Below are 27,172 nucleotides of genomic sequence, written 5' to 3'. Positions count from 1 at the left end.
TTTGTTTTCTTTTATTATTAATAAACGAATAACATGTATAGAAATAAAAGATTTTTCTTGCGACTCCATAATAAAAATATTAAACTCTTATTTTCTACATTTCTTACACATAATATCCTCTTATTCAATAACAAAAAATATATATTGCATATTTTAAAAAATATTTATAATATTTAAATTATATAAAAAGTTTGTAATATTAATATTATTTCAACTCTATACAAATTTAATATATATGTATATATATCTTATGGGAACCATTTAAAAGAAATTTTTAAATTGACTTGAATTATATAGCTTTTAAATAAAAGTATTATTAAAAAGAAAAATAACTAAATGATGTTTAATTTCACGGGACGGGTAATATGATGGGACGGGTTTGGGTTGATATTTATAAAAGATAGTATACCACGGGTGAAATCTTAAAATTAACAATCAAAATAATCTATCAAACAAATTACATTTTGATTTTTTTAAGAAAATATAGCCCCGCGGTGTACCGCGGGTTAAAATCTAGTCGTAGATACATAATTATAATACTGAACGTTGGAAGAACTGAATCTCATGCATTACCAATTTTATGCTCAACAATCATCTAGTTTCACTCGATTTTTTCATCTAATTTTGGTTTGCTGAACCTCTTTACTTTATATGTCATCGTCAAAAGATTCAACACGTCCAACAAGACTGCGGATCTACAAATTCATAGTTCAAATAACAAAGCTTTTTCGAGAATAAATATATAAATACAGTAGATTACTCCATAAACTTTGAATAATATATATATGATTTCAGTCCCTTTCAAAATTTTCTTACAAACAACAGAATCCCAATTATATTATTCTCTTATCCTTTCTGCACAAAGGTTATTTCACATGTTAATTAATGTTTTTCTTTCCAAATTACTTTTTCTTAAAAGAGTAACCCTCTTCTCGATCTAGTTCTTAATGAAACTAAAATATACACTGCTCTTACTTTAGAATAATTTACACATACGCATGGCAATTGTTATATTATATAGATTCATCTATACTTTGAATTATTTTCATGGAATAGTTAAACGTATACTCTTACAATGAGAAAGATTATATTAATCGGAACAATTAATATGCAATTTTCTAATATTAAATTTGTACTGAAGGATTAGTATTATTTCCACTTGGCGAAAAAAGAAGAAGAAAAGATAATTAGTAGTATTATTGTTACTTAATTTGTTTTTAGCTAGTGAATCTTCTTCATCGATGGACGATGATCTTGACGTCTGAGGAAATTTACGAAGGCATTCTCTGCTGTTTTTAACTTTAAACAAAATTACGAGTGACATTCTTTTCTTTTCCTTTTTGGTTTTACGTGTCACATTTTTGTTTATCACAAACAAAATTAGTTTAAATGTTTGCAATTTAACCAAGCAAAATTGACTTAACCAGTTATACGAATATTGTTTCGGTAATTTCAGATGTTCAATTCTAATCTAGTTATAAGCTAGAACATATTAAAATCTATTTTGATAGTAAACAAAAAAATCTTCCTACTCAGAACTTGGAGTTTCAGCAATTTCTTTTTTTACAATTAACCTAATTTTTACACTGATATATCTTCCTCTAGTTACCATGAACCTAATTTTTTTTTCTGGTTAATAAGCGATCAGTGTTATTCGACAATTATAAGCAGAATGCTATGGCACAAACTTCCTTACGTTAAACTGCATAAAATAAGAGCAGGCCTATGTGCCACTTTATCTTTTTGTTGAAAAGAACATAGGTGGGTTATAAGTTAATATAGAATGAGACAAAAATCTATCTTTATTTCTCTTTTAATAAACTATAGTTTACAGATTGTGAAATTCGACCGATGGAATCTCACGAGCTGCGAGGACGAAAAAAGTTTTGGGGACAAAAACCAAGTCCATGTGGAGTATTGTGGCTTAATGATTAATTTAGCTTTTTGTGCATGTATATAATAAAATTAGTTCCGAGGAAATCAATATTGTATTAGACAAAGTTGTTTGAAATTCTGTATTTCATATAGGTTTTATCAATTAACAACAAGTACACTTATTTCAATTATTCCATTAATATCTATATAGGAAAACTAAAGTTAATGAAAAAAAGTCTTACCAATTATATTACATCAATTAGACAATAATCGATTCACGTAGTCAACTAAGTGCTAATGATCCGTTATGGTTTTAGCTCTTTTTGTATCACAACTTGACATATATGAAACATCTCTACGAGTGTTTATCCAGCTATCTATTATCCAACAGAAAAGTAGGGTTCGATTTTCGACGGTGCGATAAAAATATTTTACACACAAATTTATAAATATGATTGAGGAATCTAGTTAGATAAAATAAGAATTTTAAAGCTAGTAAGCAAATGTTATGATGAAATAAATACAATTATATGCTGTATTTTTTTAACATGTCGTTTAAATAGACAACGGGAGACCTTTAACAAAAAAAAAAAAAAAAAAAACAAATAGACAACGGGAGACAAATCTTGATACTTGGTGATTTGCTAATGAAAAATTTAGTGGAAACTCGTCTATTTAAGATGTGAAACACAAAGAAAACTTCACTGAACCACTGATAATAATCTAGTGCCAATCGAAAAAAAAAACATGTATTAAGAGTATACGGGTATCAATATTTTGTCAGGAATCAGCATTAAGAGTAGAAGAATTGAAAGCTAAATATACTCTAATGCTACGTAATATTTCAGTGGAGGATCGAACATCATTTAGTTTTTAGGACCGAAGCCAATGCCTAGCTAATTTCTTTTTCTTTTAATTCTGTTTTGTCAAGTTAACCAAATATAGAAGAAAAAAATTGATTTGATTCTTGGTCTTGGACCGAAGCCAATGCCTAGCTTTTTAGACAACGACTTGTTTGGTCCTATATCTATTGTAAATTTGTAACCCGAAAAAGTAACAGTTTTCTAATCATAAAAATTCGGTCAAAATAGGCTTAGATATTTAGATTTTCCCTTCCATAGATACAAGAGAGTGTCACGTGGTTGTGAAGCTTTCTGTATTAATTTTTCTTAGTTGAATAGAAAAATTAATATCTTTGTTTTCTTTGCAATTTGATCATATTTGAGTTTCTTTTTTGTCAACTTGAATATTGTAGTTTGTGTTCACATATTTTTTTGTATTTATATTATTAGTATATATATGCATGACATCCTCCTGCATTTGCTCCCTATATTCCTCATTATTATTAGCCATGGGTAGAGAGAAGAAGTTATGCAAGTCGTGGAGCGACATGAAGAAACACTTAAACGACACCGTTTCCAAGAGCTTCGCCGGTCGTTTCTTCAAACTAGAAGCAAGGAAAACAACTTTCACAACCGAACTACGAGCTGCAACCGCCACATTCCTCACCATGGCTTATATCATTACTGTTAACGCCAATATCTTAGCCGACTCCGGTGCCACTTGCTCCTTCCACGACTGCTCCGCTGTGGCCGGTTCTTCAGCACCCGGTCCAGAGTGCGTCCTTGGTTCTAATCCAGGCTACGAAGAATGTCTTGCTAGGGTTAAAAAGGACCTCGTTGTGGCTACTTCTTTATCAGCCATGGTTGGTTCATTAGCAATGGGTTTGTTAGCTAATCTCCCTTTTGGACTTGCTCCGGGTATGGGAGCCAATGCTTACATCGCATACAACGTAGTCGGCTTTCGTGGCTCTGGTTCAATCTCTTACCATACCGCTATGGCCATCGTGCTGCTTGAAGGATGCGCGTTTCTAGCGGTTTCCGCTTTAGGACTCCGCGGGAAACTAGCTCGTCTCATCCCTCAAACGGTGAGACTGGCCTGCGCGGTTGGTATAGGAATGTTCATAGCCTTTGTCGGTTTGCAGATGAACCAGGGTATTGGCCTCGTGGGACCGGATAAGTCAACTCTAGTGACATTAACCGCTTGCGCAGAGACGGATTATGTCACTGGAGCTTGCTTAGGAGGGAAAATGAAGAGTCCTACGTTTTGGTTAGCCGTTGTAGGGTTTCTCATAACGAGCTTTGGTCTAATGAAGAACGTCAAAGGTAGTATGATTTACGGAATCGTGTTCGTTACGGCTGTTTCTTGGATTAGAGGCACTCAAGTCACAATCTTTCCACACACTCCTCTTGGAGACTCAAACTATAACTACTTCACAAAAATCGTTGACTTTCACAAGATCCAGTCAACGTTAGGAGCTATAAGCTTCACGGAGTTTAGAAAGAGCGAGGTTTGGGTTGCGTTCGCTACACTCTTTTACGTTGACCTCCTTGGCACGACCGGAGTACTCTACACGATGGCTGAGATCGGAGGGTTCGTGGAAGACGGGAAGTTCGAAGGAGAGTACGCGGCTTACTTAGTGGACGCCGGCTCCTCCGTGGTGGGATCGGCGTTAGGGGTTACAACGACAGCGACTTTCGTGGAGTCTTCGGCGGGGTTGAAAGAAGGAGGGAAAACGGGGCTAACGGCCGTTATTGTAGGAGTGTATTTCTTGGCGTCGATGTTTTTGACGCCGTTAGTGACTAACGTGCCGAGGTGGGCGGTTGGGCCGTCGTTGGTGATGGTTGGTGTGATGATGATGGGAGTTGTAAAAGATATTAGATGGGGAGAGACTAAAGAAGCCGTGACGGCATTTGTAACGATCTTGCTTATGCCGTTGACTTATTCCATTGCTAATGGGATTATTGCTGGTATTGGTATATATCTTGCTTTAAGCATGTACGATGTCGTTTTGGGAGTTGCAAAGTGGCTTAATGGTGTTAGGAAACGGGTTATGAGAGAGCATAATCAAGTTTCCTCCGTTGCTACCGTCGAGATCGTTTGATTGTTGACGATAACCGATGTCACGAAGCCGGTTTTAGTGGTGTGTGTGTGTACCGGAAGTGGTGGAACTTTTCACATGGTCAGTCGTTGGATGACCAAGCAAAGACCCGTCATGAATGGTCGGTGTGGGTTTATTTTTTCCCACTTTATTTTATGTTCTTGTTGTTTTGGTTTAGTTTGCGTAGGAGAGAGTAGTGAAGTAACATTGGATGCATCAGCTGCCATGAACGTGTATTGTAATTCATGGCTGCTTGTGCATGCATTGTTCGTAGGGTTCTATGCTTCAACAAAATGCTTCTTTTGTTTGTAGCATATTTCAATCAAAGACTTTTGGGTCCTTCAGAAATTGGTATTAAGATAATTTAAATTAAATTAACACGATTCAAGTTTGTAAATCTATTTATTATAGTAAACTGCTTTGATTATAAATACTTCCAAACCAAAAGTAAGTATATATGCCTATGGGACCCTTGGGAAAAACAACGTTTTTAAGATTGTAGCAACAAATAACAAAAAAATTTCTCCTTTTTGTTTGCAAATGTCATAACGGCCTAACCAAGTCGTTTTGGCATAGTGATAACTCCCAAGTGGAAGAGTCCTAGATTCGACTCGTCTTGGTCACTTAACCGTACTTTAAATTTGGAAATATTTCTGAACACGTACCCGAATGCAAGGTCTCGCGAAATTAGTCTTTGTGCCTAAAAAGTCATTGGAATCCCCACAATTAACAAAAAAATATAACATGAAAGCCTGGAAACCACACTTCAAAAAAATATCTGAAGTTCCCAACAATGGAAAATATCTGAAACCATTGGTGGGTTTGTTCAAGAGATGTGAGGTTGTTGATATGAGGAAGTTTGATGGGTTTGGGCTTGATACTGACTACTGAGATTACTTTTAGGAAGATGAAGAGTAAAGATTTATTTTTGATTGTTTGATTTAATTCATAAGATTGTTGAAATTGTATGTAGTTTGTAATTTAATAGAAATGTATATATACAAATGGTTGAAAGAAACATGACTAAAATTCTGTAACACGAATAGTGTTGTTACTGATTCTAGTTTTGAAGCTAACGTTTCTTAATAACATGAGAAAGTTTATTTTTAAACTTTTCCTAACATTGCACGTTTTTTACTCTCTTGTTAGGTGATACATATCATCTTTCAATTTTACTATGTTTTTTTTGATTTATTTTAAACTATAAGTTTGACAATTATATGTCAATCTTAATTCTAAAAAAACATATTTTATTTACCCGATTGGTACACTTGACATGTATGATACAAGAAAACATGGTCAAATCCTACCAAAGTTTCATATGAATTTTTTGGTAGGAATGATTTTCTACGAGATTTCTACGAGTTTTTTTTTTACAAAATTATTATATTGTAGGAAATTAGAAGTAATTTTCTTACGAAAAGTCGTCAAAAAGTCGGTATGAAAATTCCTACAATATATATCGCTCTATTTTCAAATCTAAATTTTTATCTAACTTTTCTTACCAAAAATATTATTTTTTACTGTCACATACTTGATACATCTACTTTAACCATTTTTCTACATTTGATTTGATTTATTTTTCATCACTTAAAGTAAAAAAAAAAGATAGTCACTTGACATGTATCTAATTTGTTTTGCCAAAATATTTATCTATTTACTATCACATAATTAATACATCTACTTTACACATTTTCCCTAATATTTATTTGATTTGTTTTTCATCATTTAAAGTAAAAAAAGATCATACTCCTCTATGAGTATGCATTTATGTAATTTTTATAAACATTAATTACTACAAGGTTAAATGCAAGGAAATAATATAGACTAATAAATGTTACGTTTTTTTTTTTTGTCATCCGAAATTAATTAGAGCTCAAAAGAGCCATTCTTGTAGAATGTTGTTTACAAATGTGATATGAAGCGGTTTTGTACGAATTTTTCGTGCCAAATGATCCGCTTTTACATTAGCATTGCGAGAAATTAAAGATAAAGAGAATGATGAGAATTCTTCCTTGTCGCTCTGAAATTCCTCCAAGTACACTGAAAACGCCGGTCATTCGGTTGGAGAAGACACCATCTTAACCAGATCAGAACAGTCTGTAAGGAACTCTACCTCTTGATTATCTGCACCTATCATACACTTCATCGCCCAGAGAAGGGCCTCAAACTCGGTATGTAATGGAGATAAACTTCGACGGAGATTTGCATCTCCCATGGTTGGCGGCTCTCCGTTTGATGATGTACAGAACCATCCTGTACCAGAGAACTTATCACTTTCTTTCCACGATCCATCCACAAAGCAACGGTATCCTGAATAATTCGAGTCAAGTGAAGTATTCCCCACTCGAGACCGATTTACCAATTCCACGGAACCATGAGTTTCATGATGAAGCTCAATTTGGGCAGACTACCACAATTGTGCTTCTTTTTCCGCTAACCGTAATACCTCCAACGGATCTTTATCAATATTTTCAAATATTTTTTCATTCCTTGCTTTCCATATATACCAGATAATCCATGGGAAGGCTGAAGAGTCAAATTCCGAAGGTATTCTCCAAAATAAATGGTCCAAATTCGCAAAAATAGAATCCGTTGGAAAAATTCCCATTGCTGTAGGAATCTGAGAGAGTGCTCAAACCTGTCGTGCCGGGTGGCACTGAAAGAGTGTATGATTGATTGTTTCCACTGGTTCGCCACATCTGGCACAACCGTATCACAATCAATTCCTCTTCTCCGTAAATTTTTCGTAACTGGTACACAACCCGTTAAAATTTGCCATAAGAAATGACATATCTTAGGTGGACAATGCACTTGCCAAGAATGTGCTTTTAACGGTTTGATGTCTGGACCAATCAATGAGAAATTTGTCTCCAAATTTCCTAACCGTGCGGTATGATATCCCGATTTGACTGTATATTTTCTGGATTTTGTAAAATGCCAACCCAGTGTATCCTCCTTAGTTAGCGCACCCACAGGTAGGGCACTTATGATGGCGATATCTTATGGATCAAAGATCTCCTGTAGGAGAGCAATATTCCAAAAATTCGACCAACTATCTATAAGATTGTTTACTTTTAACAATGGGTCAACAAGTGAACCATTACTCTTTGCTGGTCTCGGGAATTGAGCTGAAATCCAGGGATCCTCCCAAACTGAGATGGATGTCCCCGCTCCGACCCTTTTAATAAGTCCTTTATTAACCAGAGATCTAGCTGAACAGATATTGCGCCATCCATATGATGGGGACTATGATTTAGTATTTTCCAAGGGATTGGATTTTCGAAAATATCGCTCTTTAAACACCTTCGTAAAAAGGGAATCTGGAACCGTAATCAACCGCCATAATTGTTTAGCTAATATGGCTGAATTAAAATCGTCTACATGCCGAAAGCCTAACCCTCCTTCCGATTTACTATTGCACAACTTGTTCCAAGCCATCCAGTGCATACCTCTGGAATCTCCATTTGAACTCCACCAAAATTTAGCAACCGCACTAGTAAGTCCTCTCATCAAAGCACACTTAAGATACAAAATTTAAATTAAAAAAACACAACTACAAACCATGTAACGTTTACTTTCACTAATTGAGTAAAAAAAAATTGAATAAGGCAGTTCAACTGAAATCCTAATAACTTATGAATTAATAACGTATGAAGTACGAAATAATATCATCACCTATTAAAACTCTTAGTAACCTAAACTCATTTTTTTATAAATAGTAGCTCTTTCTTTCATTACAATAAACATATCTACCCCAAATTGTTTTTTCTATACACATATACTACTATAACTTTTATATTTATTCATAAAACATTATATATTTTCATCAAGATAGATGAAATATTATATGTGGGATCTATTTTTAGATGATTTATATCTTACAGAAACCATAAAGGCAAACATGAAATCAATCCTTCGAGAGCTTTTCAGAATTATTTTCATGTATATATAATAGGTAAATATCGTCCACACTCTTTCGAAGTAAACATGCTATATGCCATATATATTAATAGTAATGTAAAGCTTTATGTTTGTTCTAAAAGGTTTTAATTTTAATTTTATTTTTGAATTAGTTCAACAGAAACAATTCTCTATGTATCTATAAGTGGATTTCATCTACCTTTATGTTAGATTATTTTCCATAGTTGAGTTTTTAGTTTTACTTTTCTCGAATCCGTTCTTTTATTTTTGATTGGTACTTATTGTATTTTTCTTGATTTCATACTATCGCCCACATTAAAAACCATCTAAGATAAGTTTTTCATATTGTGCTCAACTTAGATTTATGGCTTTGGGTTTTTATGATATCCCTAACTTAGATATTTATTGGTTTGTTTTTTTATGATGTTCCCCAAATCAATTAAATTGATCTGTTGATTTTGGTAATATCATTAGTTTTACATAAGATTTTAAACTCTCTATTTATCAAAGATTTTCATTTATAAAATTTTCTCTATTTTTCAACTCACCAATGAGATCACTTATACATACATAGAAATTTTTTAAAATTGAACGTCAGTGTCGTGATTACCATAAAGTGTGGACAATAATTCTATTGTCGTCACATTTCCCTATGTTTACCTGGTGTTTCCTTTTTCTTTATAGTTGATGAAACTAAGTTGTTGTACAAACTTAGTCTTTCAATCACTAACTGTTGATGTTTTTGTTAAGATCATCATTCGATTGTTCTAACATGTCCTAAGATATGGTAAACCCGTCGTTGATAAAAGACAGCCATATCTTTTAAGGTTTGCCATGACATTTGAGAGGTCTTCATCGGTAAACCGCTAAAACTCATCAAATGGATTATTGTACAAATTTTCATTCTTGTCATCTTCAAGAGCGGATGATTGCACCAGAAGTCACATAGATTTGTACTAATTGACTCACCGTGCAAAACAGTTAAACTTCCATCAAATTACTTATTTTTACCTAGAAAAGTTTTACCTTTAATATTGACCACAAGTGCACATTAGTACTTAGGGATCAAATCCACAAAGATAAACAAAAAAACACATAATAGACTTATGAAGATTTAAACTAAGCTTGAACAACATATGTATGTGATCTTTCTCTGTTTATATAGCTTTTCCTTTCCATTTTTAGTTGATGAAACTAAGTTGTTTCACGAACTTGATCTTTCAATCACTCATTGTTGATGATTTTATTAATAAGATCATCATTCGATGGTTCAAACGTGCTTAGTTTAAGTGATTGAAAGATCAAGTTCATGAAGCAACTGAGTTTCATCAACATCCATGGGTAATATAGGAAAGACATGCGGAGGCGAGTTTTCGAGAAATGCCATGTCCATCAAATTGGGGTTAAGGTTTGCCATGACATTTGAGAGGTCTTCATCCGTAAACCGCTAAAACTCATCAAATGGATTATTGTACGGATTTTCATTCTTGTCGTCTGATTGCTCGAGTAATTACCCGATACACTTAACCGCAAGGTAGTATATACGGGGTCGATCCACAAGAACCAATGGTACACAAAAGATTTCCGAGATTCGTTCTTAGCTAAAGCGGAAAGTTTGTTTGTTTGGTTTTCAGATTCTAAAATAAAAATGCAAGTAATTTAAACGATTAAACTTATGAATTAAAGACATTGGGTATTAGGGTATTTCAAAAACCTATTTGCATGCTCAGTTAAGCTCTTAAACCACTTGACCTATTTGCATGACCAATTTACACAAAATCGTGGTGACTCGCTTCGATTTTGGACCACCCAGAGCAGAGCCGGTCCAACGTTATTTGTTGATTGTTATAAACTCATAAACGAAATATCAAAAAACATTTTAGGCCAAAAATACTTTTAATAACATTATAGGTCAAAAATCCAAAAAAATCAAAGCTGAAAAAAAAAAAGTGGTGAAATAACGTATCCGCATGTGCATTTTACTATGTTTACTCTCTCATAAATAAGTGTAAATTATATAAGTGTATTACCTCTAGATGATAAAACAACGGCTCTGGACATGTTGTTGGCTTGGAGCTGTAAGTTCTTGAATCTGTGGTTGAGGATTTGCAATCTGCGCGTGCATGTTCTTGATTTTGTCGCAGCGGAGCTGTATGTTCTTGACTTTGTGGCATAGACAAAGGATTTTTAGTTTCCACCGGGATTCCCTATATAACATAAATTATCAGTTTTCAAAGTACACATTACCTTGCTATAAACACAAAGTTGAAGGTCTGTAAAACTAACTGAGTAAAGATATCCTATAGCTCTTTCAGAGATGAAATATGTCTTATATGGAATACATTATACATAGGTAACTAACTCACAGCTCCAGTTTCCACGGCCCATCTCAAGAATATGCTTAATGTTACTCTCTATCTCAAAAGTACTTTTAGTGACAGACTTCATGTAGCAGCTGAGGTGAGTGCAGTAGGAGTTAGAGGTGTGACTATTGTGACTATTGGCGAAAACTCGGTTGCAGTTGCAGATCTACGAAATTGGAGGAACAAATATGGGAAAACGGGAAATCCAAAACATAATTTTTATCTATTAACTCACCTTGGTATAGAAGCCAGAACACATAATTTGAGGAGGCGTTGCCTTGGCATAAAATCAATCTTAATTATACCACTCATCAAACACACAAATATATCCTAATAATAAATATTTTAGAATTAGAAGGTGTAAAAAGTACAAGAATCTCTGCAAAAATGGCAAATGAACCAAGTCACATTATCGACCCTAGATCACTGATCAATAAACTACTACGTGTGGGCAAACAAACCTTACCCAAGAAAAAAAAACCAACCAAATAAACCAGAGTTAGGTGAATTTTTTTTTTTGTTATGGTTTACCTTAAAACCCCATTTGGTTGTTTTTTTATCAAGTGTTTGGTTTGGATTTTGATTGGTTAAGAACTGTAAATCCGCCTGATGTTTTTAATTTTCTTAAAAAAATTTGAGATAATTTATTACATTTTTCAATTTATAGTGAGTTTAATTATGTCCTATTGTCTTTAATGTTGATTTTTTTTCTTTTTCTTTTGTCAACAGCTTTTTAATGTTGTTCTTTATTTGGCTTATAATTGTTGATATATTAGTAATTTAAAAACCAAAAATTTAAGAATATAGACAAGATCAACTAAAATAAAAAAACCCCTAAACTTCCTAAAACAAAACAAATAGAAGTTTTTGGTGTTTCTGTGTGCTTTTATAAATTTTCTCCAATTTATATTACTATTTTTGAAGTATATCTTAGTGAGTAACCTTTATTTTAGTAAGTATTTACAAAGAATGTCATTACTAATATATATGTATCCAAATAACCTCATCATTAATTCTCTACTATCCATATAAGCAAACACAATTAAATTTTTTTAATATTAATTACAAAATTAAAATCCGCCACAATTAATAATATAGATATTTAGAAGATTTTGTTAAGATTTAAAATTATGATTTTTTATCATATTTGTTTGATTTTATATATATATATATATATATATTCTGTCGACAGAAAAAAATATACACAAAACGTTTCATAATAATTTCATGCAAAAAAACTAAAATGTACGGGGAATAAAGTAAAAGTAAAATTGGAGTCTTAGTTAGATTTTTATTAACAATGGGTAGAAACCATGTCCATAGGTGATACAATTATAGTATCAAGAGTCCAAATATAATTTTTTAATGGATCAGACAATGAATTTGGGCCTAATCAGTATCACTGCAGTGATACTTTTGATACCCAGTATCGGGTGACGTGGCGGCTCCTGATTCGCCCCTGAAACGCGTTTTTTTGTGAAAGCAGAAAAATAAAAATAAAAAAATTTCACCAATGCATTTGTAATCCTATGTTTTTATATATTTATTTTTGATTTTGCAAATTTTTTTTATTTTTATGATACTTAAACCGGTCTCACCAATGCAAACATATTTAGTAGGAGTATCATAAAAAAACTCAAACAATAAACAAACATTATAAATAATACTAAAAAATTCCTAATGATACTATATGAGTATCACCTATAACCATGCTCTATTGTCTTCTCTGAAAAGAAAAGGGTAACTCATCATTTTCTTCTCTGAAAGCCTATATTCATAGTTATGAAGTAGAGGATTAGTGCTGCAAAACAAAAATAAAGGTAATAATTTAGGTTTTAAGTAAAATTAATCTGTACAAAAACAAGAGTACACGTAAATGTATTTCGAAACTTACATCCGATAGTTTTTGGTCGAACACTTGATGATGCACCGGTTGGTGATATAACTACATAAACAAAGAAACTCATCAACTTTTCATTGAAATTAAGAACAATTTCGAGTGATCAATTGGTCAGAAAAATTGTTCTAAACACTAAACCGGTATGGTCCATAGGACTAACCACTACATCTAACATGATCAGTTAAGCTCTTAAACCACTTGACCTATTTGCATGACCAATTTACACAAAATCGTGGTGACTCGCTTCGATTTCGGACCACCCAGCGCATGCAGAGCCGGTCCAACGTTATTTGTTAATGTTATAAACTCATAAACGAAATATCAAAAATCATTTTAGGCCAAAAATACTTTTAATAACATTTAGGTCAAAAATCCAAAACAAGTCAAAACTGAAAAAAGAAATGGTAAAATAACATATGTGCAGGTGCATTTTACTATGTTTACTCTTAAATTTGCGATAATAATATGATCAATCTAGTCTTGGTTCGACTTTTTCAGAATTTTTTTTTCATGAATAAATAACAAAACAAAAAACTTATTATATAATGATAAGTTATATGGTTAAGGTTTAGGTTCATATTTGATTTATATAATTGATTAAAACACAAATTAACTTTAAATTTAAAAAAAAAACTGATAATTCAAAACTAACCTGAATCACAGTTTGTAGTGGAATTATGGTTGTCACACATGCAAACATGTCTAAGCCCTCCACCATCAGCAGATTCATCATAACCACAAGTCCCAGAAGTTGCAACACACGCACGACAAAACGCATCACTTCCTTGGAGCTCGTACTTAACACGTATCCCATAAGCCCAATCAGAGGGTCCTCTAAGCTTCAAGGGTGCAAGATTATACGCACTACTGTATCCTTCACACTCCAACTTACTTAGATTAATTGCTTTTACGGATTCGAACCCGACCGCACAACACATAGGTGGACCTGAACCGGAATGTATACCCGGTTGTCTGTATCCGACCATGTCCCAAGCTGGACATGACATGTATTCTTCGCAGCTCATTCCAGAGATGTTGCGGCACGGCACTTTCTTTTCCGGGAAGCCTATTAACCAAATGTAACCGGACTATTAACCAAATTTAACCGGACCCCAAATCCAAATGTGTTTATAATCGGATTGGTTTTAGTTTTTTTTTAAACAAAAACCTCCATATATTAATACGGATAAATTAATAAGCACCATAAATTAATAAATTATTCTGAATTTGAGATGGACCAATGTAATATTTGATATAATTCGAGAGTTTTTGGTATATTTGACAGTTTTTTTGTTCATATGTATATTTGACATTACTAAATGAATTTTGGTATATTAAAACTAAACTAGATCTTTTGAAAAAGTAAATTTTAATTACCTATGTATTAAAATATATGTAATAATAATTACTTACTAATATTTAAAATTGTTCAAAACAAAAACGAATCAAACCGAAATTGCATCAAACCAAACCGATTAGAAATTGCTTTTTGTTCTTATTTTATAAATCAAACCCAAAAAAAAAACGAATTTAAATTGTAAATCGTATTATAAGATTGTAAACAAATCAAATGTAATGTTGCCTAAAGAATGTAAAACAAAACCAAACAAATCTAATCTTCAAGTAGATTTTTTTTGAAGTATATGTTGTAGTAACTTACTAACCTTGAAATATAGGAGATTTAGGAGAACATCCAATCAACATAAAGACATTATCTGAGGTAGGATTGAAATAAGGAGCTCTCCAATCCTCAGCTTCAAAGCCATTCCCTTTGCCGCCAAGCACGATGGTTTCGCAGGTCGACATGTGAGGATCATGCAGCGTTATGGATTGATATGCGTAATCGATGTCTAAAACTCTATAAGAACCAGAACTTATGTGAAACATCAACACATCGTTCATACAAAACAGTAGATCTCTATACCCTGGATGCCCACATCCATTTCGGATTCCAAACGGGTAATCAACGGTTATGTTTCCACAGTATGATCGGCATGCGTCCACAACGCAAAGCTCAAGGAGTGCCAGAGAGGATATAATCAATATCAAGATTTTCATTTTCTTTGTTTGGGTGGTTTACAAGAGACTGATGTGTGTGATATTTGATGCAGAGAGTACAGAGTTATATCTGAAGATTGCTTGCAGCTTAAGAGATTCTTTGCTTGTCGAAATAATAAAGCTAAACTTCTGCACTTTTACTACACATGACCAAAGTATGTCCTAGGAACAAAATAAAATAAGATTAAGTACAATGAACATGGTAACATATGTTGAATACAACTAGATTCGTATAGCTTGAGCACTTTCACTTTGTACCACTAAAGCATTTATATAGCTTTTAGGTTACCTTCAAGAGCGGCGACGATCAGGAGAAGTAGTTTGGTTCTTCTTGTACTTCCAAAACTCATCTTTCTTCCCCTTAGTCTTAGCCTTAACCCTACCGAATTTGCTATTAATTATACCAAGAATGGCAGTCTTATCCTTTCTGTTCTTTGTCTTTACCTTGTTTTCCAGAATCGCCCTAAGTTTCTCATAAGACCTCGGGTCTGGTACTTGCCCGCTTTTAACCATCATCTTGTGGTAAAAGAATGCCCTTTTGAAGTCTCTAACACGAACAAACGCATAAATCATGGTTGAATATGTGATGGAATCAGGTTTTAAGTTAAGAGCAGCCATTTCCTTCAACAGCTGTGGCAATTTCGCATCTTGTCCTCCCCGTGCATAAGCATTCATCAGCATATTGTAAGTCATAACACTCGGCTGCAAACCCATTTTACCAAACTCAGAAACAACATCCCTTGCTTCAATGTAGAGTCCTTGCTTGGCAAACCCATCGAGAAGAGTGTTATATGTTATCCGTGTCCCTTTGATTTTTTCTCTCAGCATAAGTTTCCAAATTTCCATCAGCTTTTCAGTGTCACCAGATCGTCTGAATGCATCGAGAAGTGATGTGTATGTTTCAACCGATGGTTTAATCCCCTCCATCCACATCTCTTCAAAGGAAGCATAAGCTTTTTCGTGCCACCCGCTAACCGAGTAAGCATGAATAAGAGCTGTATAAGAATGTGAAGAAGGTTTTAAACCTACTTTTTTCATCCGCAGGAAAGCATCAGCAGCCATATCACTCATCTTCTTCGTCCTCCCATACGCACTAATCAAACAAGTGAACGATTTCACATTTGGCTCTAAACCTAAATCCTCCATCTCCCGAAGAAGTGTCTCAACAATATCAGGCTGCATCCTTCTAGCATAAGCATCCATAAGAATGTTATAAGTCGCAGCTGTAGGCTTCAAGCCTTTAGCTTTAATTTCAGCAAAAAGACCTTCCACTTCTTCTATGTGGTTGGATTTATTATAAGCATCCATCAACGTATTATACACAATCGTATTTGACCGGATACCTTTCTTCTCCATCTCTGTTTGAATCACAAGAGCTTCTTCTTTCAACCCTTCGTCACAAAACGATTTCACAAGGCCACCGAAAACATCCTGACTCCACTTCACACCTTTGTCGCTCATCTTCTCGAATATCTCCCAAACTTCTTTCGCACTTCGTCCTGCCTTCCTCATGGTTGTTATCATAATAGCACATGTAACATTATCCGGAAACACATTGATCTTATTCATAGCTTCATACACTTCCCAAGCATCATCATACCTAACCAAAAGAACACCAACTACACAATTTGACCAAAGACTACAACTTTACATTCTCCAGAACTGAATCATCGTGCAATGAGGAAAAAGGACATACCTTTGAGAAGCTGATAACCCAGAAATGGCGGCATTATAGAGACGAACATCTTTAAACTCTTCCTTGTCTGGTAAATTACTTAGCAAAAGCAGAATATAATCAGCCATTCTTTCTCTACCAAGCAATGTAAACAACACAGAGCAAGCACGAGGCGAAGCAAGGGAAGGTTCTTGCAAACTCATCCACTCATAGAAATACAAACAACTCTTCACAAAACCAGATTCACCCATCATCACCAATGCCTCTACACACTCTGTTTCGCTAACCCTTCTGTCGAAACCTGATAACATCTCTCCCAGAGTTTGATTCTCTGTAAGACTCTTAGCAATTTCAAATATTTCCCCAGCGATGCTACTTTCGAAAGATGTGTGCACACCAAGTGTTTGTTGATTTGCCACAGAGACGGATTCCTCAGGCTCGGACTCAATCTCAGTTCCGGGGTCAGCGAAGTCTGAAGCTAAGTGCCAAGAGGTTCGACGATTCTTCTGGAGGGAGAATTTGGATTCTCGACCTGGGTCTTGGGTCAATTCCGAAGTTAAAGTTCGTGACTTGAAGAATTTAAGAATTGGGTCTGTGAAATCATCTCCTTCTTCTTCTTCTTCATCTTCATCTTTTTGGTTAATATTTGTCGAAATTTCTGGTTGTTGAATCTTATCTGGTAAAGGGTCATCGAAGCAGGAGAGGAAAATGGAAGAAGAAGAAGATGACGAAGGGGAAGAAGTAGCAGAGAGATAAAGAATGGGTTTTCGATAAAGTGAAGAGCGAAGAAGGAGATAAGGTTCATGGAGGTGAAGTCGGAGAGGTAGAGGAAATGAAGTATAAAAGGATTGGGTCGCAAGAGAAGAAGACGACGCTATGGACATGGCTCAGCTTCCACTTTCTAGCGAAGCGAAGACTCAAATTTCACAATTTAAGAGCAAAAGACGTGAGACTGACTTAAATGTTATAATTAGTTAATTACACACTAAACAATCTATAAGTAAACATTAGACAAGCTTAATGATGCAGATAAACCAACGAAGAAACACATAATAGTTCTTAAGTTTCTTTAGCTTCTTCTAGTAAACAGAGAGCCAGAACAAGAACATGAGATATTCAAAGAGCTAAATTTGAAGAAATAAAAGACGTTCTAATACCTTTTCCTAATAAATTTGATAAATTCCACCAATTCTTTCTCTGGTTCTGTTCCTTCATAGTTTACCCATTCAATGGTTTCAAGACTCGATAAAACACATTCAGGAACTGAACTCGGTTCATCCCATAAAGGGTGCGGTGGAATAGAAGCCCAATGGCGATGGAACTGAGATAAACAGTACAGAAGACACTGGATGAATTGGAAAATAACCTGATCAAAGACACTGATCAATGAATTATTGGGATGAAATACATATGTACCTGTTCAAGTTTGAGAGATATTAGTTTAAGGAATCCTCTGATATGTATAAGCCGGTGGAAGACACATTTAACAGGATAAAGCCCATCGTTTATGAAACATAGTGTCCAACCGACCCAGAAATTGCTTTGATATATTCCATGTTATTTTTAATAAAAGAAAAATACAATTTAAATGGAAAAACCTAAGTATAAAAGGATATTGATTTGCTAGAAAGAAGAAGAAAAAACAAACCCTTAATACGTAGCTGAGAAGCAAGAAAAGATAGAGAGAACGTGAGAGATCGATCATGGCGACTTTAACAGATGAAACAACAAGTTTAACACAAAAGGAAGTTAACGTGGCTGCAGAATTATTGATAGAGTTGAGCCAATATCAACCTCGATATCGAAGACAGTCACCAGAAGAAAAAGATACAGATGATGAAGAGGATATAGATGATGAAGATGATACAGATGATGAGGTTGCGTCCACTCCATTATTACAAGTAAGCCAAGCTCATCAAAAGAAGTCTAGGAAGAGGGAAGAAAAAGTATCTGACAAAAATCAACCTAAGAGGGTTAAGAAACAGAGCATCATGAAAATAAATATCAAAGACTTTTCAGAAGAGACTCGGAGGTCAATTGAGGTATGGTACAAAGCTGAAATTGATCCACAGGAAATATTCGGCGATAATGAGGTGACGAGGCAATTCAGCAAACCGATAAAGAAGCAGTTGATGTCGAGCGACGTCGATAAAGATCAAAGCAGGCTCATGTTATCTAAGGAGCAAGTGAAGGAGAAGATGCTTCCTTTTCTAGAAGAATCAGAGAATCCGGTAAAGGGGGTTGATGTTTCGGTGTATGGACCAGACGGAAAAGTTCAACAGATGAAGTTCAAGTTCTGGAATGGGGATAAAACACCTGTATTAACTACGGGATGGAAGGAGTTTGTTGCAAAATGTGGTCTTCTAATGACTTCCGATTTTGTCACTGTTTGGATGTTTAGGCACATAGAGACTCGGAATATTTGCTTTGCTATTCACCGCGCTAGATTTCCTTTAAAGAATTAATCGAGTGGGATGATCTTGAAGACTGCTTTCTTGAATCCAAATTAGGGTTTTTGGTTTTGATTTATGGATACTAACGTAAAACCATTTATTCATTAATGAATTCAAACGATTCCCATCAACTTCATACATTGAAAACCATTACAACCTATTAACGATGAAGATATATATTGAAAAATCAAACAAGAATCCTAAACAAATTTGTTAATGTCTTTTTAATCTAAAATAAGTAAATATAAAGAGCTTTTAGAGTTCATCCTTAAGTGAGTCCGAGGAAAGTCTAGAAGGATTAGTGTTGGAGTTCTTGAGAGGATAAGAAGCTTCCATTGCAATACCACAAAGTCCTTCTTTATGACGAATCCCTCTTTGCATTCTTATGTATCCTTTCTCTCCCCATTCCTCTCCCCATGAGTTCTTAACAATCCAATACTTTGTTCCATCTATCGTCGTTCCATAGCCAACTACCGCAACTCCATGGTTCAGCTCTGTTCCGCATCGCCCCGTGAAAACTCCCTATATGACACCATTCCATGCGTTAAGACAAACAAAAGTTTGATAAATTTTGAACTTAGTTAGTTTGTGTGTTGTGTGCTGTTTTTACCTCGGAGTAGAATTGAAAGTCTGAGCCTCCAGCATCAATTGCAACAGAGACAGGTTGATGAGCAACAGCTTTCATTAGATCAACTTCACTATTCTTAGGAACATCTTCATGTCCATCGATTGAAACTACCGGAGCATTTTCTTTGTTTGTGTCACAAGTTTCATCAGAAGCTTTGTAAGGGTACACTAGCTCGCTTGTGAGTCCTCCTTTCTCCTTGATGAACTCAAAAGCAAGGTCCATTAAACCTCCATTGCATCCTTGGTTCTTGTTTGTGTCACAGTCCACTAGCTCTTGTTCTGATAGTGATGTCAGCTTTTTCGTTCTTATTTGATTGATTCCTTCCACAGCCACAACTGTTGAAAACGCCCAACAACTCCCTGTAATAACCACAAACCTAATTAATCTTGTTTTGGTTCTCATTTTACATATTTCTTTTAGATTGAAGCATCGATGAGAAGAAGAGTTTTACCGCATTGGCCTTGGTTTTTGACAGGAGTTACGGCTCCATTCTTTCTCCAATCAACGGAGGTTGGGAGAGTATCAACATTTGCATACATGAAGCTCTTTGTGGTCTGTCTTTCTCCTTGAAACATCCTATGATGTTTGATGTTTGAACCAGCGTATGTTCTCCTAAATTCTTCACTAGTCATGTCACCAAACTTGTTGAGCTTGAGCTTGTAAGAATTTTCCTTCTTGTTGGTCTCATGGATGTGCTTCACATTGTGCTTAAACACGTTGAACCTCTTAGCTTTCTCTTCAAGGCTCCTAGCAATTGTGTGGTGGCTCTTCCACCGTTCGTATAGCTCCCACAAGCTATCCTCTGATTCCACATCTTTTTCATGGAAATCTAAACTCTTTGTGGTTTCAAGAACCATAAGCATGCAAAGCGCAAGAACAATAAATCGCTTCATATTTTTCTATGGTGATTTTTGTATTTTTCTTGTGATTGAGATTGAGTTTGTGGATGGTAAGGACTAAAGAGAAAGTGTTTATATAGGGATTATATATTTTGGTGAGATACTATTGTGATGACGATATGTAATGAAAAATACCAAAAAGGGGCTAAAGGATTACTTGTGGGATTCAACAAAGATTTCAAGGTTAATGACATGGATACATTAATAAATGGAGATACATAAAGATCAAACTATAATTGAACTTTATGTTGATTTAATGGTACAAGTAAGCTCTTTCATTTTATTTAATTTTTCTTAAATTTTGGTAACAATAATTGATGATTTTGGGAAACATTCGGTGATGAGATGATTTAATTATAAGTGTAAACTAACATTTTCATATGAACCACGTATACTGATAATTGATCAAAGCACAACTTGTACGCAACAATTCATCTTTAATAGGAACTCTTTTATTGATGTAACCTACCTATGGTCAATTATAGTGATTATGTATATTTTTTTTTCTTTTACAAATATGTATCCATATGATAATTTGGAAAAGCATGACTAAACTAGTTATGTAATGTTTTTTTTTTAACGATATATAATAAGAGAACGAATTAGTTGTTTCGTATGTGATGTTTTTTAGTAATCATTTTCTTCTATTTCGAAACTAAACATTTCGTGTGTTTCTTTATATTCTTTTTCTTTTGTTTGTCAATACAGTATATTAGTAAGAATTATGTTAGCTATTGTAATTTTTTCAATATCCTTTATTTATTTGAAATCTATCTGCACATAATATTTTATTTGTAACGTATAAAGATAAACTACATTAAAAACACATAAAGAAATGGATCTTCACAATTGATAGTTTCATACAGTTCAAAACTGGTTTAACATTTGTCATTTAATATCAAATTAATGATTATGGTTTTCCGGAGCCGATCCATTACAATTCATTTTTAGTCACTGGTTTTAACTTTCAACAACGCTTTTGAAGTTTGAACTCATTATTTTGGCCTAACTTATGTCATTCAATTAAAAGACATTACAATAACTGTTGTCTAAAGACTAAAAAGAGATCTCAAATTTAAGAAAGATGATACTATTTGTCAAAAGAGGACTATGAATGCTAAATTTCAGAAAGAAAAAGAAGGAAAGGGGTGGGAAGTGTATGTGCTTTAACTGATATTTGGGAAAAAGCCTTAACAAAGATTAGGAGAAAAGCAAAGGAAAACAAAAGATAAACGCGGACACACACAGTAAACACGCACATCACTAACAAAGAGGATGCAGTGTCATGAATTGCGTTTGCTTCTAAAATGTGTAACCGATAATCCGACGATTTTTTTAATTCTTTTTTGAGAAAAAATAAATGGAATGGCCAAACTATAATTGAAAAGACAGCATAAGGTATTCACAGGTTCATTTTTCTAGTGAAATCTGTCTATTGAAAGATTATACATGCTCAACGAGAGCTAACAATTTGGAGTATATTAAAGCATAATTTGAGCCAATAAAAAAAAGTCTTTGACTCTATAACAAAAGAAATAATGTTGCTAGATTTAAAGTAGTCTTGGAACATAACCAAACATAGTTGGGCAACTATATATGCCTCTATACTCATGAAAACCAAAACCCGGAGATACTTTGTATTCATCTTCTCCAACAATGTATACCTTGTTGAATATATTATTCTCTTGGACTTTCTCACAACAAACGGCAACTTTCTTCTCCTCGTCAATGAAAAAACTCATGCCACGCGAAAACATATGGGGATGAGGTTCAAAATCCACTGTTAAGAACTTGTTCCATGACACAGATGTGGTCTCAATCTCAGTGGTTATCCATATTTCCATCTTTTGTGTCACTCCGCTCTGAAATAACAACGAAAGATGTTCTTCTCTAACAACCGATAGAGCCATAGTATCATGGACACAATCTTCATTGAAACAATCTTCTTTGGAACAACCTGCTTCTTGATGAAAGGGAACACACAAACGTTGTAATCTTTCCGTCGAAAAATCAAAACTAAGTAGAGAGTACTCATTGACTTCTCTTAGTTTAAACAACCAATAAACACTTCCCTTCAAAGACACACCACGAGATTTCAAGCAGCCTTTAGGAATGGTGACACGAGTATTCCTCCATGAATTAGAGCTAAACTCATAGATCTCTAATCTTTTGTGGTATTTATGCAGAAACCTCATGATTTTGTAGCTATGGCACAATTCATTGTTGTCGTATCCAAGAGCATAGACATTTTCTTCTATCTTAAGATAATTCTTCGGTTCGATCCATTTAGTTTTCCCTGAAAACAGGTTCCAAACCACAAACATGTTTCCATTGGTGCAGCATAGCAATATACCATCACAATGAAAGGCTTGAGATAAATCGACTTCTGATTTACGATCAGGATCGATTAGGTTAAGTCCACGTTTAAACAAGGGAGCAACGTTCTTGTTAATTTCATGGATATAGGAGCACATTGCATAAACCCTAAAGTTTACCACCATAAGAACATGATACTGCCTTGTAGCTTTGGCATAAGCAATTTGCTTTTTGATGAATCTCCGATGTTTGAATAGGTTGTTCAATCGTTTGCATGTAGACCGTAGTTGTCTCAGAGATATCATCGGAACCCTTGAAAATATCTCCTCTATCAGATTTTGTGGGAGATCGAAGATCATTGTTGTTTCTCTTGTGATTTCTGACATCAATCTAACAGAAGAGAAAGCTACGAAAGTAAGTTAGATATTAATTAGGGTTTGAAATAATGTAACCCTTGCTTTCTACACAAGTAAAAGTAGAAATTAACTCACCTCGAATGTCCGTGAAGTAGTGTCTTTCTCTATATCGAAATCAAGGAATGGTTTGAGAAGAAAGTTCTTTCAATATTATTTATTATCAAAAGCTGAAACAAAAAATGTTTATTATCAAAAGCTGAAACAAAAAAGAGAATGTGAGTCTCTTTAAATAGAGATCGAATAACCAAACAAAAAGGAAAATGAACAATAGAGAAAAGGAAACAATGTTGAAACTAGAGAAAAGGAAACAATGTTGAAACTTGTCACACAAGTAAAGCTTCTTGTTCTCCAGCTGGATCATATCAACTAGGATTTCAAGAATTTTGGTGGAGATAACAAATTTAGAAAGCAGTCTCAAGATCTTCTTGTTCGCTTCTGCTTCTCTATGTCGCTATCCGAACTAGAAGAAGATGATGATTCCGCAACTTGCTTCTGATGTCGCATGTTCTTCAAATACTCTCTAAGATTCTCTGTAATGCCTCCAAGACCAATAGCAGTAAAGAAGTTGATTGCAAATCTAGTGTTCTTTGGATTATCTTTAGGGAAGATAGATTCAAGTGACTCCTCCATTGTTGGATCCTGAAGCCTCTCATTAAGTATCTTAATCCCCAAGTCATCTGACAATTTCAAGAAAAGGATCTTAACGAAGATACGCGACGAGGAAGTTGTGTAGTCTTCCGTTAACCGAATGTAGCCAAGAACATGCCAAGGGAGAGCATCTCTGCAAAGTAAATGAGCAAAAAACGTAGCAACGTTATGCAACTTGGTTGTCTCAAGACGGTGACTCATTGAATACTGTTGAACAAAGCATTTCTCGAAATTCGCTTGATGGATCTTTTTGAGCATACAGAAACGCTGACCCAACAAACCGTAGTAAGGAAGATAAGTTTTCTCTTGAGAGCAACATTCCAAGAGCATTATGCATAGTTCCATCTCTTGACCTGGTTCAAGCTTAATTTTAGGTAACTTGTGACCTGCTTCCTCGAAATCTACGGTGGACATAATGGTTAGGTAAATTGTCCTCCTAAGATTAACAAGATTAGTCGCTGTCTCATCGCTTATTCTCATTTCTTCTTCCTCCGCATCGTTATCCTCTGAACTAGCATCACAGCCGCCGCCATCTTCATCCTCGGATTCCTCCTCACCAAGTAACTCTTTCTTCAGCGCCTCGTATTTCTGTTCCTTGTCTACGAAGTCAGGATCAAGTTTGAAAACATCAAGAGCAGTTTCAGGATCAATTTCCTCATCAAGAGAGACATCATGTGAATACTTTTCTTCCACGAGATCAAGCTCAGCGCGAACCGCGGGATATCCCTGAAATTTCGCTCTCCCAATAGCAAAGAGACGTTCAATCAAGTACTGAGTTCTCTTATCTATCTCTCCTTCATGCAATATACCGCGAAACCGATCAAAAATCCCATGTAATCCTTTTGGTGCAACGTCTTGCAGCAACGCGCCACACTCAATCACAAACGCAACAGCCATCTCTACTCTGGCATCAGTCGGGTTTTCCAAAAGCACAGTGAGTAATTCAAAAGCAATGATCTCATCAGCGACTTGCTGGTTTACTAAATGCGCTACGAATTTAACAGCAGCAAGAAACTGAGGCTTATCGTTACGCATATAAGCTCTCTTTAGTATCAAAACAACTCTTTTCACTAAAAGCAGAGCAACTTGAGGGAATTTAGAGTTGATAACCGCGACTAACGCTGCAAAAACGTCAGTGAATCCAGGTGATTCCATTTGAGACTTGATACAAGCACGACAAAAAAGTCCTCTTCCTCTGATGAGATTTTCAGCAAACAGTTCAGGGATTATGTTCTTGATGTTGTTTGCGTTAACCTTGTTAACGAGCCCGTTAATACTTTTACGAAAAGCATCCCATGTAAGACGTTGATACTCTACGCTGCTCTTATCTTTCTCATCATTCAACATGCTTGCTAGCTTGAACGGAGGAATATAAACTCCACTAGGTTTTCCCAAAGCATCCCTATCTACCTCCTTTTTCGATGGCCTGGCTAATTCTTCATTAGAGGAGGTCTGTTTTCTGATCTTGTCTCCATCAGCGACACCACCAATCTGCAGATGACGTCGAGAGCTCTGACGATCTTCATCATTAGAAACCCTAACCCTAACATCTTCTGACTCGATTCTCGATTGCATATCCATGGATGAAAATTATTAGCTACAGAAATAGAACCTTTCTCGAAAACCAGAGTCCAGAGAAAACCTTAGCCGATCTGAAACCTATAGCAAGAACAATTGTCGCTAAGATCTGAATCGGCGAGCAAAAGTGATGAGACCGAGGAAAGAAATCTCATTCGATTTGGGTTTTATTGTGTGTTACGCCGACACGAAAGATGTGAAAAAAGGAAATATAAGCCAATATCAGATGACCGTTTATATAAAGTTTTTTCCATTTATTTATTTCTATTTCTTTTATTTATGCAAAATTCAAAAACCAAAAAATAAAAGAGTAGTAGTATCAAGGAATAGCCAAATTAAATTAGACACAAAAATTAAGGAAATAACAAAGAGAAAAGCTTTTTTTTTGCAAAATAGTCATTGATTCACGTTTTAAGAAGAAAGAACAAAACCATCATTTTTTTGTTGCGAATTCAACAGCAGGCGAGACAGTTTCGTTAGATTTAACAAAAAAAACATATAACATTTATATTTAATATATTATATATTTATATTGAACTGAAAGACATGATATTTGCAAAAACGTAGTGATTTTTTTAAAAAAAAACATTGTTACATAATATTTTTAAAACAAGGAAATATACCAATATGAGATGACCGTTTACATAAAGTTTTTTCCATTTATCTATTTCTATTTCTTTTATTTATGCAAAATTCAAAGACCAAAAAATAAAAGAGTAGTAGTATCAAGGAATAGCCAAATTAGACACAAAAATTAAGGAAATAGCAAAGAGAAAAGTTTTTCTTGTAAAATAGTCATTGATTCATGTTTTAAGAAGTAGTGAAATAACAAAACCATTATTTTTTTGTTGCAAGTTCAACAGCAGGCGAGACAGTTTCGTTAGATTTTGCAAAACAGCATATAACATTTATATTTCACATATTATATCGAACTTAAAGACATGATATTTGCAAAAACGTATTGATTAAAAAAAAAATATTAAAAATAGTGTTTTTTTAAGAAAAATATTGTTATAGAAAAAATTAACTTGAATAAAATCTTTTTTAAAAAAATCACATGTTATCTTAATAAAAACCGTGTATTTCTAAATAATAAGAATTTTTTTTAAAGAAATCATATATGATCATAATAAAAACGTGTATTATTATAAAATACCATGATAAAGAGAGATATTAAACTGAATAAAATGTTTTTCCGAGAGATATCATTTTTTTTTTATAAAAATGCACTACGAAAAATTACCATGATAAAAAGAGATATATTATGCTATCACATATAACTCGAAAAAAAATGTGTTACAATTGATACTTGCGCTTTCCCACAAATCTACGATGATAAATTACTGAGCAGAGGGCTATTTTGTGCATATTTTCAAAACAAAATCTAAAATGCAAAAAGTAAAAACCATATAACAAACCATAACCATGGGCTTATCTATAAAACAAAAAGCCCATTAATTATGAAACATAAAGTCCAAACACCGACCCAGAAATTGAT

The 27,172-nt window shown here is 34.4% G+C and overlaps 7 protein-coding genes across 7 annotated transcripts; 2 read left to right on the top strand and 5 right to left on the bottom strand.

Annotated features, from left to right (window-relative positions):
- The first annotated feature begins 2,143 nt into the window (after positions 1 to 2,143).
- On the top strand, positions 2,144 to 5,213 carry LOC9300128 (adenine/guanine permease AZG2). The gene has a single exon (XM_021024729.1). It carries the CDS (start codon positions 3,179 to 3,181, stop codon positions 4,817 to 4,819), a length of 1,641 nt encoding a protein of 546 aa, XP_020880388.1. The 5' UTR covers positions 2,144 to 3,178; the 3' UTR covers positions 4,820 to 5,213.
- Positions 5,214 to 12,704: 7,491 nt separating this feature from the next.
- LOC9300127 lies at positions 12,705 to 15,098 on the bottom strand. The gene is made up of 4 exons (XM_002864005.2): positions 14,668 to 15,098; positions 13,656 to 14,069; positions 12,998 to 13,048; positions 12,705 to 12,904 (listed from the first exon to the last, which is right to left on the bottom strand). The coding sequence occupies exons 1-4, from the start codon at positions 15,059 to 15,061 to the stop codon at positions 12,852 to 12,854; spliced, it is 912 nt and encodes a 303-aa protein (XP_002864051.1). The 5' UTR covers positions 15,062 to 15,098; the 3' UTR covers positions 12,705 to 12,851.
- Positions 15,099 to 15,174: 76 nt separating this feature from the next.
- Positions 15,175 to 17,895, bottom strand: LOC9301856 (pentatricopeptide repeat-containing protein At5g50280, chloroplastic). Its single transcript, XM_002864004.2, has 2 exons — positions 16,758 to 17,895; positions 15,175 to 16,661 (listed from the first exon to the last, which is right to left on the bottom strand). The coding sequence occupies exons 1-2, from the start codon at positions 17,618 to 17,620 to the stop codon at positions 15,353 to 15,355; spliced, it is 2,172 nt and encodes a 723-aa protein (XP_002864050.1). The 5' UTR covers positions 17,621 to 17,895; the 3' UTR covers positions 15,175 to 15,352.
- Positions 17,896 to 18,212: 317 nt separating this feature from the next.
- Positions 18,213 to 19,213, top strand: LOC9300126 (putative B3 domain-containing protein At4g03170). Its single transcript, XM_002865735.2, has one exon. The coding sequence runs from the start codon at positions 18,440 to 18,442 to the stop codon at positions 19,199 to 19,201; it is 762 nt and encodes a 253-aa protein (XP_002865781.1). The 5' UTR covers positions 18,213 to 18,439; the 3' UTR covers positions 19,202 to 19,213.
- Positions 19,214 to 19,289: 76 nt separating this feature from the next.
- On the bottom strand, positions 19,290 to 21,030 carry LOC9300125 (KDEL-tailed cysteine endopeptidase CEP1). Its single transcript, XM_002864003.2, has 3 exons — positions 20,269 to 21,030; positions 19,800 to 20,176; positions 19,290 to 19,711 (listed from the first exon to the last, which is right to left on the bottom strand). The coding sequence occupies exons 1-3, from the start codon at positions 20,708 to 20,710 to the stop codon at positions 19,445 to 19,447; spliced, it is 1,086 nt and encodes a 361-aa protein (XP_002864049.1). The 5' UTR covers positions 20,711 to 21,030; the 3' UTR covers positions 19,290 to 19,444.
- A 467-nt stretch (positions 21,031 to 21,497) lies between these two features.
- Positions 21,498 to 23,622, bottom strand: LOC9300124 (putative F-box protein At3g17560). The gene has a single exon (XM_002864002.2). It carries the CDS (start codon positions 23,416 to 23,418, stop codon positions 22,267 to 22,269), a length of 1,152 nt encoding a protein of 383 aa, XP_002864048.1. The 5' UTR covers positions 23,419 to 23,622; the 3' UTR covers positions 21,498 to 22,266.
- Positions 23,623 to 23,703: 81 nt separating this feature from the next.
- On the bottom strand, positions 23,704 to 25,895 carry LOC9301855 (pre-mRNA-splicing factor CWC22 homolog). Its single transcript, XM_002864001.2, has 2 exons — positions 23,835 to 25,895; positions 23,704 to 23,792 (listed from the first exon to the last, which is right to left on the bottom strand). Exon 1 carries the CDS (start codon positions 25,675 to 25,677, stop codon positions 23,863 to 23,865), a length of 1,815 nt encoding a protein of 604 aa, XP_002864047.1. The 5' UTR covers positions 25,678 to 25,895; the 3' UTR covers positions 23,704 to 23,792; positions 23,835 to 23,862.
- Positions 25,896 to 27,172: the final 1,277 nt, after the last annotated feature.

This window comes from Arabidopsis lyrata (assembly GCF_000004255.2).
Source record: "Arabidopsis lyrata subsp. lyrata unplaced genomic scaffold ARALYscaffold_8, whole genome shotgun sequence".
In the NCBI taxonomy this organism is placed as follows: Eukaryota; Viridiplantae; Streptophyta; class Magnoliopsida; order Brassicales; family Brassicaceae; genus Arabidopsis; species Arabidopsis lyrata.
Note: the sequence above shows the minus strand (reverse complement) of the source record. Positions and strands in the feature narration are given on the sequence as shown.